Source organism: Toxorhynchites rutilus, chromosome 2 (genome assembly GCF_029784135.1).
Source record: "Toxorhynchites rutilus septentrionalis strain SRP chromosome 2, ASM2978413v1, whole genome shotgun sequence".
NCBI classification, from domain to species: Eukaryota; Metazoa; Arthropoda; class Insecta; order Diptera; family Culicidae; genus Toxorhynchites; species Toxorhynchites rutilus.
The window spans coordinates 293,526,409-293,542,454 of NC_073745.1; the positions used below are offsets into that span (position 1 = coordinate 293,526,409).

Sequence of the window (16,046 nt, forward strand, 5' to 3'; positions counted from 1 at the left end):
ATGATGATGTTCGTAATATCGTTCACCCTGATCAACGCTATGTCAATAAAACCGATCGACACTGACGGATTGATGTTTAATCACCCAGGACCGTACTTACTGCATAAAGACACAGGGCTAACACATATACAAACGAACACAATTCCCGGTGATGAGGACAACCGTAGCGAGATTAACCGAAATATGTTGTATGACGGAAATATGGACACCTTTGAAAATTTTTGTATCCTTCGTAAGAAGCGAATTAAGAAGTCGGTGGATCAGCCGAATACTTTGGAAAATAGTGATGATATGCAGGAAATCCATATAGACGGCATTTATCAAATGAAGGATCCGATTGGAAGCTATTGTATGCAGAAGAAGAAAATGCTAAAATTGAATCAAAAGTTTGTGGAGAATTTCCTCGAAGATTTCAATGCTAAGTTATATGATTATCTGTCCGAGCTTCATGTCTATCTGAATGAAATGAATGGGCTCAATGAATGTGATGTTGAATTGGAAGAAGACTCAGTTGAAATTAATGAGGTAGAAAACATCAAAATGGAGACAGAGTCGAATTATGGAGAAGATCATAGTATCGCGTTATATCGATATAAAGTATTTTTGCAACCGGTCACAGAAACAGTGGGTGCAATTTCTCAACACATTTAACAAGGATGGTCTCACGAGAGGGACAAGGGTGAGATTATAGTTAACACCCCTTAGACGAACTTAGACTTAGAATGGAAAATGTAAGTTAAAATTTATGGTAAATAACAACGTAGATTGACTCAGATGAAAAATTAATAAGGCTGAAGCAAACTAGCTCATCCTTTAAGATTAAGGATACAGTTGCCGAAACGACCACACAGGAATATGAGGGCCGGCGTATGAAAAATGAAGTTCCCAAGATGGAACCGAGGGATTTGGGACCACCCAAATCTTATTTGCTTAGAGGAGATTGCAAAACAAAACAAGACTAAGGGAGAACTCCAGAAAATGTTCATGGAGGCTTCACGGGGAAAAGGAAAATCCATGATATAAAATGAAAATAAAATAAATGAATGACTACAACGGAGAGGTCAGAAACATTTCACAATTGGATGGAGTGAATAATTTAAATATTACCAGAGGCGGCTGTTTATGGAAAAACGAGTTTGACAACTGAACAAAAATTGATGCAGAGGAGAAATTTGCAGTCGATAAATAACGGATGATCATAAAGCGTGATTAATGTGAAGTATAATAATCGGCAATAGGAATAAACAAATAGTAATACTGGAAGGAACAATAATGCTGCAAACTGGGAAAATGAAGCGCTCGGATAGCGCAAACGGTTCGACGAGAAAATTGATGTGCATGCTGAATAACCACCCAAGTGGAAATATGGAGAGCTGTTTGAACGTGTAGCCAACACGTGTGTAATGTTACTGAATATAGACCCATGACCGGACTTCAACTACGCTTTTGGAAATGTGGATGAGTTCCACCATCAACTTTACCAGTATCATCGATGGCGCATCAAGAAGGAAACCTCTACTGGCAACATGGTATACCGTGCACGATGTAACCTCGCGCCAGAGGCGAGGTACCCAAGATGATCCAGTCAACTGATCTGGAAATAGACGTCGATGCTCGCTGCCAGAGCATCGTATCTGAAAGTAGCAGACCAAGGATGTCCGAGCTCGAAGCCAGAGTATCAAATCCGAAAGAAGCAGCCGATAGATGTAACCTCGTGCCAGAGGCGAGGTAGCCAAGATAGATCCAGCCAACCAATCTGGAAATACCAATAGATGCTCGCTGCCAGAGCATCATATCCGAAAGTAGCAGAGCAGAATGTCCAAGCTCGCTGCCAGAGCATCAAATCCAAAAGAAGCAGCCAATAGATGTTAGCTCGCTCCAGAGCCCAGGTATCCATGTTTCGAAGGACCAATCATTGAAATCGACCAACCATTGAAAGGAACACCGGATGAAAACGGGTATTATGCCGAAGAAATTTAAGTGTTTTTAAACTCTGTTAGAATATAAGGATGAATGTAAAATAAATGATGCTCCGAAAACATGTAAACAAATAGAGATATAAGTAACACAGGTAGCATAGGGTCCGTTCAGGAATTTTATAAATCGAACAAGTAGATTTATCAGGGCCGGAATGTTACGGACCCAATTTAGATAGCAAGGCCGGCCAATAAACAAAATAATGTTATTGAAGCGCAAACGAGCGCATAGAAAATTTATAGCCCAATGAATCACCAGATACGGCCATGTGATTCATCCCTTTTTTATTTTTATTTTCCTTTTTGTATAGCTTCAGACAAGCGGTGCATGACGCACCAGAAAGTAGGGACAAATAAATAAACAAATTTGTGACCCGCACGATCCTCTGAATAGATCGTATTACTCATAGTGTAGCGCAGGCATACAAGATAGGAAATCACGTGTTCATTTGGGACCGTGAGCAGGCAGCATAGACAGATAAGGCGCCTGGAATACACAAAGACAACAAGGCACCAGGCGAAAGATGATTATTGCTGGTAATAAGCCTGGCCTCGCCCATTATCGAATATACGAAGGGCTATAAACAAAAATAACATTTTAGGTCGACGATGAGTAATAAACTTTCTAAATTGTACCCCTCTAGCGAGAGCGACAGAGGTCCGCAGAGATAAGCGGGTAGAAATTACATGGAGGGAAATAGCAGGCAGACAATCGATATGGGCTCGGTTGTCTGAGAAGGAAAGAGAGATCTTTTCTCTCCTTTATAGTTTTAACGCCTAGGAATGAATTCTTGGGTATATATACTCGGGATTCTGGCCTAGGAAGTCAGTTCAATTCCCGTTCAATTTCAGTTCAGTCAAGATTCAATTTAAGTTCAGTTCAAAGTTCAAGCATCAGTTCAAATAAAAACGGAAAGTTCAATCAAGTAAAATAGTTCAAGTTAAAAATATCCGAATCCGAAAACCCACTAAGCGTTGACAACCAGGCGTCACGCATCAGAATCCGGATACCCCCAAATTGGCAACCAGGCGCCACGCACCAGGCCAGAGCTCCTAACAAGGAAGGAGCTCGAGTAAAGGTATAACACACACACACACACCCAAAATTTCCCCCACCGAAAAGTAGTTGCGAGTTTCACTCGGACGGACCAATCTGGAGCCGTCTGATACTGAAACGTATTCGCGATTACGGGAATTTTGGAAGGGGCATAGCCCGTAAGAGACCAAAACAAGTCCAGGAAAATAGGCTCCCTGGCTTCGTTGCCTTTAATTAAATCCGTGATTCTTAGGCCTCAATTGCCGACATCTAGGGAAATAAGTTCCCTAGATTAATCACGAAGCGCTCGAGAGAGGACGAGCGAAAAGTCTTGCTTTAATTGCAAGCATCTAGGGAGTTCACATTCCCTAGATTTACAGCGGATGAAACGTGCTGGTGCTACCGACACTCCCTAAATAATGCAAACTAGAGCGATGCAGCAGGAAGAGGAACGAGAACTTTCCTCGTGTACGCTGCTCATAGAATAAGTGATATATTATTATTATAATGTATCCTAAGTATGTGGAGTTAAATGTAATCAAATAGAATTTTTTAAATTAAAAATAATTATAAACATTTTTATTATCCCTAATGATTATCTCTCACAAATGAGAAGCAAAATTTTCACTGATATTGCACCAATGTTGGACCAACAAATCGTAGTTTGTTTGACGTTTGTGCCTACCATTTTTCTTTCGTAATATGTACCAATGATTAGTAGGGTAGAAAATGACTAGAGAATTGGTAACATGTACCAAAAAATTCGTCGTACTTACTAACTATTCCTCTCAGTGTAGTTTATGTGTCGTGCATAGAACATTGATACGAAATTTGCTCTCAGTGTATCATCTCTCGAAACTAAACTAAAGAATCCATCTCCCATCAGCTGTTCGTAAGATGACATTTTGAATGGCTTCGAAACTGTCACAGCGTATGTTTAGAAAGAGGAAAAACAACGTAACTCATATTAGCACCGAGCGCACGAATCTACTAAACGATTAAGCAATCGTGGATAGACAGCAGTTTTATCTAAATTATAGTTTAATTAACAGTGTCGCGATAAACGTCGGCTGTAACGAGACCGAATCGGAATAAAAATTTTTGATACGACATTGCAGGTGCCATAAATCAGAAAATTTTCTTTTCTCAGGCGTTCAACCAAAATGAGTTTGCCCTAGTGAAGAACAAACCGAGGTGAAAAATATAGTAGATTCCAATGGCTAGTTCCTGGAATTTCGTGTTCGTGCTCGTGTGGCTATCGGCTCTGCTGGGTGCTGGCATACACCTGTTCTCCAAAGGATTCCTCCTGACCCGGATAGCGCAGACCGATTACAGCACCTGCATTCGCTATGAAGATTATAGGTGTGAGAATGATAAAAACTTTAAGGTCAGGAAAAGATGTTAATTTTCCATCGCCTGTATAACAATTTTCAATTATATTTGTAGGGTTCCTGCAACAGCACCGGAAAGGTGGTATCGATCCTGCAGAATGTGAACGTTTCTGCCAATATATGCTTACCCCCAAAAAGCAAGGTAATTCTGCTGGTCATTGATGCTTTGCGTTACGATTTCGGAACCTTTGATGCGAGTCTCGAACATCCGCTGCCGTACCAAAACAAGCTGCCGGTACTGACGGAGCTGCTGAATCGCTTTCCAGACCATACCCGCAAGCTGAAGTTCGTTGCGGATCCACCCACAACCACCCTGCAGCGATTGAAGGCGATGACCACCGGCAGTTTGCCAACCTTCATCGATATCGGTTCGAATTTCGCCTCGCCGGAAATCAACGAGGACAACGTGGTCGATCAGTGGGTGCGGGCGAATCGGAGCGCAGTATTTCTGGGGGACAACACCTGGACGGAATTGTTTCCCCGGCGATTCAAGCGAAAGTATGACTATCCGAGTTTTAATATCCACGATTTGGACTCGGTTGATAGGGCGATAAAAGGAGTTTTACCTAAAGAAATTGCGAAGAAGGATTGGGATGTGATTGTGGCACACTTTTTGGGGATTGACCACTGTGGACACCGGTATGGGCCGCTACACGGAGAGATGGAGCGGAAGTTGATGGAAATGAATGATGTTATACGCAATGTTACCGACCAAATGGACGACGAGACAACGCTGATAGTTATTGGGGACCACGGAATGACGCAAACCGGTGATCATGGCGGGGAGTCAGCCGAAGAGGTGAACGCTTTGTTTTTTATGTACTCGAAAGGGACTCAACTGTTACCCGAGGAGTATGACGAATTCCGCAAAACGATGCAGCAAATTGATTTGGTTCCTCTGTTGTCCGCATTGCTGGGAGTACCGATTCCGCATTCCAATTTGGGACAGATCAATTTCCAGTTGCTTCCGGATGTGAAGATTGATTCGTTTTTGCGCTATCAACCCGCCTTACTTCATCTCTGGCAAAACGCGCGGCAGATTCAGAAGTACTTCCAGCAATATGCTGACACAAACCGAGGAACATTCACGCTGGACCACATCGATGATCTGGAGAACAAGTTTCTAATTCTTACTCAACGCGTAAACACAGTATATACGGAAGCCGCCTTTCAGAGTTTTTCCAAGGATCTCCGGCTGTACCTGAAGGACATATTGGATAGCTGCCGAGACATTTGGGTGAAATTTGACCCGCAGCTGATTTCACATGGTCTTCTTGTTACTTTCCTGAGCTGCTTTGGGATATTTCTACTGATTTGCAACTCAAACGCGTACCAGCTGGGGCAAATATTCAACGGAACGGCCGTGTACTACATCGTGGTTCTTTCCTTCATGGCTGGCACTTCCGGATTTTTCTTCCACCAGGATTTTGGCCTTTCGTCGGCCGAACATGGGACCCTGTTCTTTGCGTCTATCGCCTCAATCGCCGTTCTGTTTTTCCTCATCATTAAAAATTGGCCCAGCATAACCGATAGTATCAGTCAATATCAACATTCGAAGAATTTCGTCACCCGGATATCGTTCACCTTCACGACTTGCGTATTTTTCTCCAACAGTTTCATCGTGGAGGAGCAGAAAATCCTCTCCTATGTGCTTATCGGGTTCTTCCTGCTGGCGCTGTACAACGTCCACAAGAACAGTCAATTCAAGGTGTCTCGATTTCGATGGGCAACGATGCGAAAATCCGCCTTCTTCAAGCTGCTTGCGCTGGCCCTGTTCGCGATTACGCTGGTGCGAATCTCCAGCAGCTACTTCCGTTGCCGCGAGGAGCAGGGCAACTGCACGGATTACATTGTGAAGGCACCGACGCCAGATGCGAGACGTAAGACCGGACCGGAATTCGATCTGGTGCCGGTGATTGCCTTGTCTCTGTACGTGATCTGCGCCCGCTTGTATCTAAGAGCTTGCGGTAATCTGACAGGAAATGCGATGAGCGTTATGCTGGCCAGATACGGCCCATCGGTTGGGGCCGTTTGTGCTTGTGGTCACTTTGTGCTAGCCAACAGTAACACAAGAGGAATTCCACAGATTCACGTCGATGCCCTTGCTTGGGTGGTCTATGTGATGCTCCTAATCCAAATTGTGACCATCGTGGTTCGCCCTTTGATGGTTTTTGTGCTTCCAAAGAAGAAAGATATGATCAATATCCTATACAGCGATCGGAACGTCGCTCCGGAAATCTACCGCCAACTTAAGGATAACTACAATTCGAAAAATCCCCTCCCACCGAATGAAGTACCCATTGTTTGTGGATTGGCAACAGTCTACTCATCTGTTTTCATCGGACTCGGAATCATCCTAACCATTCTGCTGTCCCTACTGCTCGGCTCGAATGGAACCACCGGACTTGTGATTTCGCTCGTCATCACCGTTAGCTATGGCATCATAGCCTCCATCCTGCAGTACGAGAACTCCAACAACTTGCTGACCTGTCTCCAGCCCACGTTCGGCTCACTCCTGTTCTGGATCATATCGTCGCAGTTCGGATTCTACGCCACCTCTCACCAACCCACGATGTCGCAAATCGATTGGAACGCCGCATTCATTGGACGCACCTGGCGTTACGACAACAATAACGTCATCTCCGCAATCCTGGTTCTGTTGAACACCTTCTCACTGAACTTCCTGCTGTCGGTGCTCTTCCCGCTGATTCTGCTCACCCCGTTCTGTGTGTACACCATGTGGCCATCGTTGGCGCAGAAAACCTACCAAAAATCAACAACCACCGGAGGGGGCAGCGGCAGCAATGGTGCGAAGCGGGGGCCTAAAAGTGCCCGCAAGGTTGATGGAGGTAGCGTGGAGTACAGGAGCGTAACGGTGAACAAGGTGGAAGATGGCGTCGATGAAGCGGCGGCGGCGGGCGGTTCCGTTGGGAAGGAAATCGATTTCGATGTGACCAAGGGCGAGATCAATTTGTACGAGAATGAGAAACTTTTCATTGGCACCGCGTTCAAGACTGCCTGCCAACTCGTTTTGATTCAGGGAATAAGGGTAAGCCATTCCGTTAATTATAACGCCAGAAATATTCACGTCTATATTCATATTTGTAGATATTCTGTGCCATGTTCGCCTGCACCCTGCACTGCAGACACTTGATGGTGTGGAAAATATTCGCTCCCCGATTCATCTACGAGGGAATTGGCAGCTACATTGCATTTATCGGGCTGAATTTGGGCTTCCTGGTGTTGCTACGGGTCCATCGTGCGGTCAACACGTTAATCACCCGAATCAACAAAGATCGGTAAATTGATTCTCAGTGAAAGGTGAAAGTCCTTTCTCTAGTCTTGGATTCGGTATTAGATTTCATTCATTCATTGAAAGGACGTTTCACGACAAACATTTATAACTTATCACAATACCATAACACAGTTTAGAGTTAGATTAAATGATAAAACACGCGCGTGTTGTTTTAATACTTCGAATCTAATATTAAACAATGATTCGATGTACGATTTATAGGTAGACTTTGTTAGTAGCGTAACAGTAAACACAAAGAGCATGTGTTCGAGTTGATTTGAAAACCTATGAAATGTCTTTGCTATTCATCCGAACTCTCCCTTACTTCCTAGAATCTAAGACCTCGATACACTCTATTTCGATGCGACCGAAGTTTGTTTACTCAATAGTTCTATGCCGACATTTATGTCCATATCCTCTGTGTAATGAAATTAAATTCTCTCACCCACTTTGCCAATCTCAACGAGAGCAAACTTTCAAATTAACTCACAGAATCAACATGTAGGATAAATGGGGGGAATTTGGACCCCTAAGCAAATCACCTAATATTTCTAAACCAATTCGGTTCAACTAAAAAATGTCACATTGTATACTTAGCTACACTTGTCTTCTCTCAATCAATAATGTTTAATCATTATATCAAGCTTCAAACAATTCAAACAAATGTGTGTTTCATCGAAAAAAAAACTTATATTTATGTAAAGTATTTTGGGATAATGTTACAATCAGTAACAGTGTTCTGGGATCGATACCAGGTGTCTTGGCCAGATTCCAGACCAGTAAAAATTGGATTGAGACCATCTCGAATTCTCCATGGATTTTTTTTTTATTCTTTATTTAAGAGACTTTCAGCCTCCTGGGTTGGTTCGTCTTTAATTCTCCATGGACCTTTTCACTGTTGCTCGAGCATTTTCCAACTCTTTCAATGCTTGGTCAAAGAAAATCCGTTCTTGATGGCCTGCGTTGTTCTTTCAAGCTCCTCCTTCATCGCGTGTGGTGCCCATCCTCCTTTTGTAAATCTGGAAGCGGCATCTGGAATCAATTAGACCAAAGAAAAGCCTCAAATCTGTTGGACCAATCCACCCCACAGAAACGTGTCCATGTCACCCCACACAACATGCAAAAATTAAAATGCAATTAATTTCATTTATTGTTATCAAAATTACAGTTTCGCTGCATCAAATTGTTGCACTTCTGTCGGCGAACAGAACTTTACAGTACAATACACAAAAAGTTTGTTTAATCAACGAGAAAAACCTTAAGCGGACCTTACACTCTCTGCTTACACGTTCAGTATTGTTGACAATATGATGACATTTGAGAGCATAGTGACAGCTGAACAAAACCGACGACGCAGAAACCAAGGCGGTATAAGGCAAGGCGCAAATTGAGACGCATATAGCGCGAGTAACTTGGCGCGATATAGCGCCTGTTTTTGTGGCTAATAAAAACATATAGAACGGCGCAAATTGGCCAGATGATGCGAGATGGTGGAGCGCTCGTGAGACAAGACTCGCGCGATGCTGTGGCTGAACCACAGTTTCTCGTGCTGGTCATGCCGGTTGTGGTAGTTGTGTTGGTGAACAATCATATTGCGCCGTGGGTTTGACACTGTATGGCTGTACTGGTCGGGTGATTGTGTTAGTAAATAAATATATCGCGCAACTCTGTGTTAATCAGTCATTGTATGCGAGTGGCATGTTATTTACACCAAACTGCGACTCAATATGCGCTCCACCACGCTACGTTTGTGGCACGTATGAGTCGGGTTGGTAGTCTCGCGTTCGCTTACGAGCGCTATACGCTTCTTAATTTGCGCCTAATAAGGTGGAACGTTATGTCAGAATTCCTGTTCAGCCATTACTTGAGTTCGAATTGACAGCGGCCAAACGGCTAGAGTTTTCTGAGGAAGAGGAAAACAAATGGCATGCAATGAGGAGTGCATACCGCTATGTGTTTACTGCACATAAACGTTGTTGTTGTTAGCGCTGTTGGCTTCATTGCTGTGTTTCGGTGACTGCTGCAAGTTATTGTTTTCATTGCTGGTCTACGGGACGTGAGGGTTGTCGTTCCTGCTGGTATTGGCAATTCATCGATTTTTTTTTTTGGCAGACTTATCTCACTTCTTAACTAGGCGAACCTAGCCAGAATTTTCACCTGCCCCCGGGCTTCTGAATGCCAAAGGGGGACTAGGCTCTGCGGAATGCACGTATCTGCATGCTCGTGCTGTTTCAGTCCTGACCGAGAAATTGTCGGACAATCGCGCAGGTGCTAAGGATGACCGACTTTTGGATGCCGGCCAATTCCTTCTCCATGTTCAACACCTTTAGCGCTTCCAGAAGTGTCTTCGGGACAATTCCAGTTCCAGAGAGAACGACTGGAACAATTCTTGGGACCTCCCTTAGCCCCCACAGTTCCTTGAGCTCCACGGCCAATGGTCGGTACTTGCAGATTTTGCGACCGTGGGTCGCCTCCAGATTCTGGTTCAGTGGAATAGTGACATCGATGATGGTGACTTTGCGGTCGCTCTTGTCGTAAACCATTATATCTGGGCGGTTGTGGTGGATCGAGAGGTCGGTCAGAACAGTGCGATCCCAGTACAGCTTGAAACGGTCATTTTCCAGGACAGGTGCAGGCAGGTACCGGTAGTTTGGTACGTTGTCTTCCAGTAGAGCACATTGGAGCGCCAGTTGTCGATGAACAATACGGGCCACGTTGTTGTGGCGCTCGGTGTAGGCTGCGTTGGCCAAACCGGGACAGCCTCCCATAATGTGCTCTATGTTTTCACCTGGTTGATGGCACATCCGGCAAATGTCATCAACGTCTTGATGCCAGACGTACCGCCTGCAGTTTCTCGTCGGCATTATCCTGTCCTGGATGGCTATCATGTCGGCTTCTACTACTGAAGAGAGTTCACCACGCGTTAGCCACAGATTAGATGCGGCCTTGTCGACGTGTGGCCGATCCAGTTGATGGGGGTGGGCACCATGCACTGCCTTCTGCTTCCACGCTGCAATATTCTCCTCCACTGTCTGCAGATTGCAGTTGAGTTGGTACTCCGCTTGCGCCAAGTGCAGAGCGCTGTATCCTCTGTCGGCGGCGCAGACAGCCCGGTATAGCGCGTTCTGCGAAGTACTCGCGCAGTTGTCGTACCTGGGCAACACACAGTGCAGATATGTCGACTATTCCAAGTCCCCCTTCTTTGCGTGGCAGTGAAACTCTCTCCAGTGCCGATTGAGGATGGTGCATTCCGGCCTCTTTAAATGCTTTCCTCATCCTCCTCTCAAGGTCCTCTAGGTCAGTTTTGCTCCATTTGGCTACACCAAAACTGAAGGTCAGCAGGGGAACCGCGAATGTGTTGATCGCGCGTACCTTGTTCCCCGCGTTGAGGAAAGTCCTCAGGACACAGTTCACTCGACTCAAGAACTTGTCTCGCAGCTCCGTCTTGATGTCGGAGTGGCGAATCCCGGTGAGCTGTCGGAATCCAAGATATTTATAGGATTCGCCACGAACCATGTCTCTTATGAACTCGCCGTCATAGACCTCGTAACACCTAGAGGCGAATGAACTGCAAAGTTTAAAGCCTCTTAAAAACAAAGAAACAAACAACCTCGTAACCTCCGGATTCGGTAAGCTGCTCTTTCAGCAGATGGACACAGCGGCACTTGTCAAGGCCGAACTCCATGCAGATGTCCCTGCTTATGCTTCGACAACCCGGATAGCTACACCTAGACGCTGACGTCAATCAGCGTAGACCTTGAGATCATCCATGTAGAAGGTATGGGTCACTTCTTCGTGGGCGCCGTCGCCATACCTTATTTTATAGCCATGACCGTTTCTATTGAGCGTCCTACTGAGGGGGTTCAGTGCCAGACAAAACCAAAGCGGGCTGAAAGAGTCGCCTTGGAATATCCCCCTCTTTATCTGCAGCGTTCTAGACTGCAACACATTTTCCCCATCACTGAGGTGTAGAGACGTACTCCACTGCCTCATCGCATGCTGCAGGAACCTAACGACGACGGGATCAATTTTGTAGAGCTCCAATACCCGGACGAGAAACGAGTGAGGTATGGAGTCATAAGCCTTCCTGTAATCGATGTAGGCCATACTTAGGTTCCGCTGGTTATATACCGCCTGGTCGACTATGGCTGCGTCGATGATGGCCTGGTCTTTGCAGCCATGCGTATTTTTCCTGCATCCTTTCTGCTCTTCTGCGATGATGTGATGCTGTTCGCAGTGAGCAGAAACTTTGGCGGTAATTATGCTGCTCAGTATTTTGTACAGACTCGATAGGCACGTTATCGGTCTGTACTTTGATGGGTTCAATGTGTTGCTGTCTTTCGGGAGGAGGAAGGTGACGCCACGGGTGGCGAATTCAGGAAGGTTGTGTGGGTCACGTAGCACCTTGTTGAAGCACTCAGCTATCTTTGGATGTGCGACGGTCAGCTTCTTGTGCCAAAAGTTCTGGACACCATCGGGGCCCGGTGCTGCCCAGTTCCTCAGGTACCGCGAGGCTTCGCGGACATCGTTCTCTCCGACGATGATAGCTGGCATCTCTCCAATTTCACCACAACTCTCCTCCTCCCGTCTTAACCACATTTGCCCGTCGCGATGTTCTACTGGGGTCTCCCAAATACCAGCCCAGAAGTTCGTCACATCGCTAATATCTGGCAAACCTTCGCGGTAGTCGGGCTTCTCGTCGCTAATGTGGTTGTAGAACGCTTTCTCGTTATCTCTGAACATCCGATTTTGTTCCTGGCGCTTTGCAGAGTCAGAGTAACGTTTCAGCCGTTTTGTAAGGACGCTCAATTGCTGTACCAGTGTGTCGAGTTTTTCCGTCAGCTGGTGAGCTCCCAGCTGGCGAAGTTCAGTAGGCCGCACGATCACAGCAACTAGGCGACATAATTTCACCGATCTGCTGCCTCTTTTGTACGCCATCAGTCTTCCAATTGCGGCGCGCTTGTTTAGGATCCGTTGCTCCAATCTCCTTCGCCATGGACGGCCTTTCACGGAGATGTTGGAGCAGTCCGCCTCTTGGCCTAATACGGTATCCTAAACTTTTGGCGGTCGCCACAGCAGCACAGTAAACTTTCAGTTGCAGCTCCTCCATGTTCTCAGCATCAACCAAGTGCAGCGGAAGAACGTGCTCGTTCATGAGCTTTACTGCACTTGTCAGCCTGCGGGAATGCTGCAACTTCGGGATCCTGGGGCGCGACAAAGGGTCCGTGTCGCGGAACTGTGAGATCGCCTCGTCGTAATGGAAGACCAGATCGCGTAGTAGTTGTTGATCTGGCTGTGGATCTTCCGGCTCAGGGGGTTGTTGTACTGTGGCCTCCACTGGTGCTGATTCGCGTGCCCCACTCGCGAATGAATTGCTCAGCCGTACTGAACTTCGTCTCGACACATCGCTTGCTCTGCTTGTTCTGGAGCTTAGTTCTCTCTGCACCTGCTGCTTGATCTCGTCGACTTGCGTTTGGGAGAGCATATTGTTGCGTACAATCGCTCTACGCCTCGCGTTCATCGCGTTTTGGTCAAGCCTCCCGACGAACTCTGGATACGCTTCCTCGAACATTGTGAGTATTCGAGGGCGACCGCTCATGTCCGTCTCCAAAGCAGTGCAGATGTAATAGGCGCGGATCACGAATTCGTTCATTTCGTGTGTCCACATGATCCGTCGCCTAGTAGTACCCACAAGTGTGGACGACTGTCGTCTGACAGTCGCAACACGCCTCGTAGGCGCAGCGTTTCGTTGGTGATGTCGATGGCTGCTGTTTCCGTGTGGCGGTAGCTCTTCGGGTTGAACCCGGCTGGTGGCCCGCTCTTGCACATCGCCCTCCAGCCGCTGGCCGCTCGCTCTTACGCCCGTTCCAGGACCAGCTCCAGTTCGGGGACCCTCCTCGGGCGATCGCATTCTGTGTATTCTTCGTGAACGTAGCTCTATTTTCTGGGTGTATCTCCTTTGCCCGGGAGACAGCGGGTTGGCAAGGCCTCCATGACCCGGGAGGCCTTCCCCGGGAGAGATATAGCGCTCTGACTCGCTCGCACCCCCTCACTTAGCCACTTTCGACACCCGTTCTCGGAGCCAAGACCAGGTGTGTGTTTCCAGTTCACGCCCGATCTAAAAATGTCGTCATATGATCTTCGTGGAGGCGTGAGATAGGAACATTTGAGACCAGCAGGTAGGCTCCTACCCTAGTGTTGATCCCCATTTGAGAACCTTAAAATTAAAAATAGTCGCTGTCATTTTTCATTCCCTCTCGCATCTTCTATGCCTTATCCTCATACTGTCGAAAACGAACCACCTGTCAATTGCAGCTCCTTGGCAGAAACGAGGCTCTGGTAACCCTATCCCAACCAATGCAAATTGAGCGTGGGCAGCATAAAACAGGGCTCGCGCTTAGGGGGCTCACGTATCGTTTAATATTTGGAGTATATATGTTAATATTTGATTACGTTGGATAGTTTCCTTTAGCAAGCGATGTTTGGATACCCATCCGGAAGCTTTCTTTGCCATTTGCAACTAAAATCATTGCTGCAGAACTTCATTTTTTATTTTAGGTTATGATTTCTATGCTCATGATTTTCTATGCTGGCTACAGAAAAGCGGGCATCTTAGCAATGACTTGCGCAGAAATCCGGCTTTTCTGATTTTCGATCATCAGTATTGTGACATTTCATAAAAATGGACATCGAGACTGAGTTGCCAGATTTGAAAGCGTGTCTGTAAATACAGTAGATTTCCGATTATCCGCGGAATAATCTGGAAAAATCAGTGCGGATAACGAAAATCGCGGAAAATGCAATAAAATACTAAAAATTGGATTCAAACACGAACAAAACATAATTCAGCATGAAAACTATGTTTTATCAATACAGAAATCATTAGAGTATCCACCTATACGCACATATACGCCAGAGTTCAGGTAATGTGGGACCTAACACAAAAACTAAATAGCAATAGCTTACCACTCACTGACGAATTTCGAGAAGGTCACGAGAATTACTATGAAACTCGCTTTCGCGGATAATCGAGGTTTCACTGTACAAAAATATTTAATTTTTGTTAGTCTTTTTTTGCGATTGCAATTAAATTTTGTGAACTTCAGAAATTCTAGGAAACATAAATGAAAGCATTTGGTTTGGAAAACTGATACTTTTAATAGCAAAATATGGTACTTTTCGCAATACAAATCAAAGCCTCAAAGTAAACTGACAATGTGATGTTGAGAGAGTGGATGAAACGTAACATCGTTTTAGGAGTTTTCTTAATGTTATGGACTCGGTTTTTTTTGCGCTAGCAAACGAGGCAGCCACTTCAGTCTAAGTTGTGTGTTTCTTCATACTCGCTATGAAATTTGGAGAATGAGAAGATCAGGGAAAATCACAGGCGGAAAAGCGTGCGGTTATTCAAGGTGTAGGATGGATATGATCTATAAATTATATATGCGGTGTACAGAAGGAAAGGGGTGTAAGTGACTCGATCGATTTTCCCACAATCAACAGTTTCTTTCGTGAATAGCTCAGCTGCAAAAACTTTTCAATTCGAGTTTGCTACAGAACCGATAATTGAGGATCTGACCTATGGTTCACATATATTTGCACCTATGTTATGACCGAAAGTGAGAGTCGATGAGAATAAACTCGAACACATCACTTACACCTTTTCCCTTTTCAGCCCCTCATATTATCTTATTCATAGAATGAAAATATTTGCTTGCAAACAATGTAACTCGCATATATTTTCCCAAACTAAAAAAGTCACAGGAAGGTTGTGTCCGAGACACGACCGCATAATTGACGTAGGATTCCGTTAGGTTATCTGTTGATTTTGGATAATTACATCGTTAAACTCTTTGATAATGATTAGGTGGACCTGAAAAAGGCCGTTTTGTTTGGTTGTTGGGTATTGTTTGTTCATTCCACCAGTGTTTAACGGGTGATGATGAAAGAAGAATGAGAAACAGTCGTTGGATGGTGCGTATCAAATAAGGATACCGAAGTGGAACGAGATATGATGAGAACCGCCCTCTAAATCCTAGATGAGATGCCTCTTGTGATATGTATTGATGAAATAAAGAAAAAAAAATCACCAATGTAATATAAGATAATTATTAATACCGAACACAATTATCATTTTTTCTTATCAGTAAAAACATGTTACTTTAATATAGCGAAAATATATTTGAAATGGGAAAGGTAATTTTCTTTTATAATTTTTACTTTCTGATCAACCCAATGCGAATTTTAATTGGACTAACAATACCTAATACTATATGTACACCTAATACTATATGTACACCTAATACTATATGTACTATATGTAGTGAGACTCTATGTTGTACGGGAAA

General features: G+C 45.0%; 1 protein-coding gene and 1 long non-coding RNA gene across 2 annotated transcripts; one reads left to right on the forward strand and one right to left on the reverse strand.

Moving 5' to 3' along the window:
• The first annotated feature begins 615 nt into the window (after positions 1-615).
• Positions 616-7,988, forward strand: LOC129768581 (GPI ethanolamine phosphate transferase 3). Its single transcript, XM_055770329.1, has 5 exons — positions 616-731; positions 791-3,055; positions 4,163-4,399; positions 4,459-7,452; positions 7,512-7,988. Exons 3-5 carry the CDS (start codon positions 4,229-4,231, stop codon positions 7,704-7,706), a joined length of 3,360 nt encoding a protein of 1,119 aa, XP_055626304.1. The 5' UTR covers positions 616-731; positions 791-3,055; positions 4,163-4,228; the 3' UTR covers positions 7,707-7,988.
• A 378-nt stretch (positions 7,989-8,366) lies between these two features.
• On the reverse strand, positions 8,367-9,000 carry LOC129768582 (uncharacterized). The gene is made up of 2 exons (XR_008741693.1): positions 8,865-9,000; positions 8,367-8,730 (listed from the first exon to the last, which is right to left on the reverse strand). It is a non-coding gene; the product is annotated as an uncharacterized LOC129768582 (long non-coding RNA).
• Positions 9,001-16,046: the final 7,046 nt, after the last annotated feature.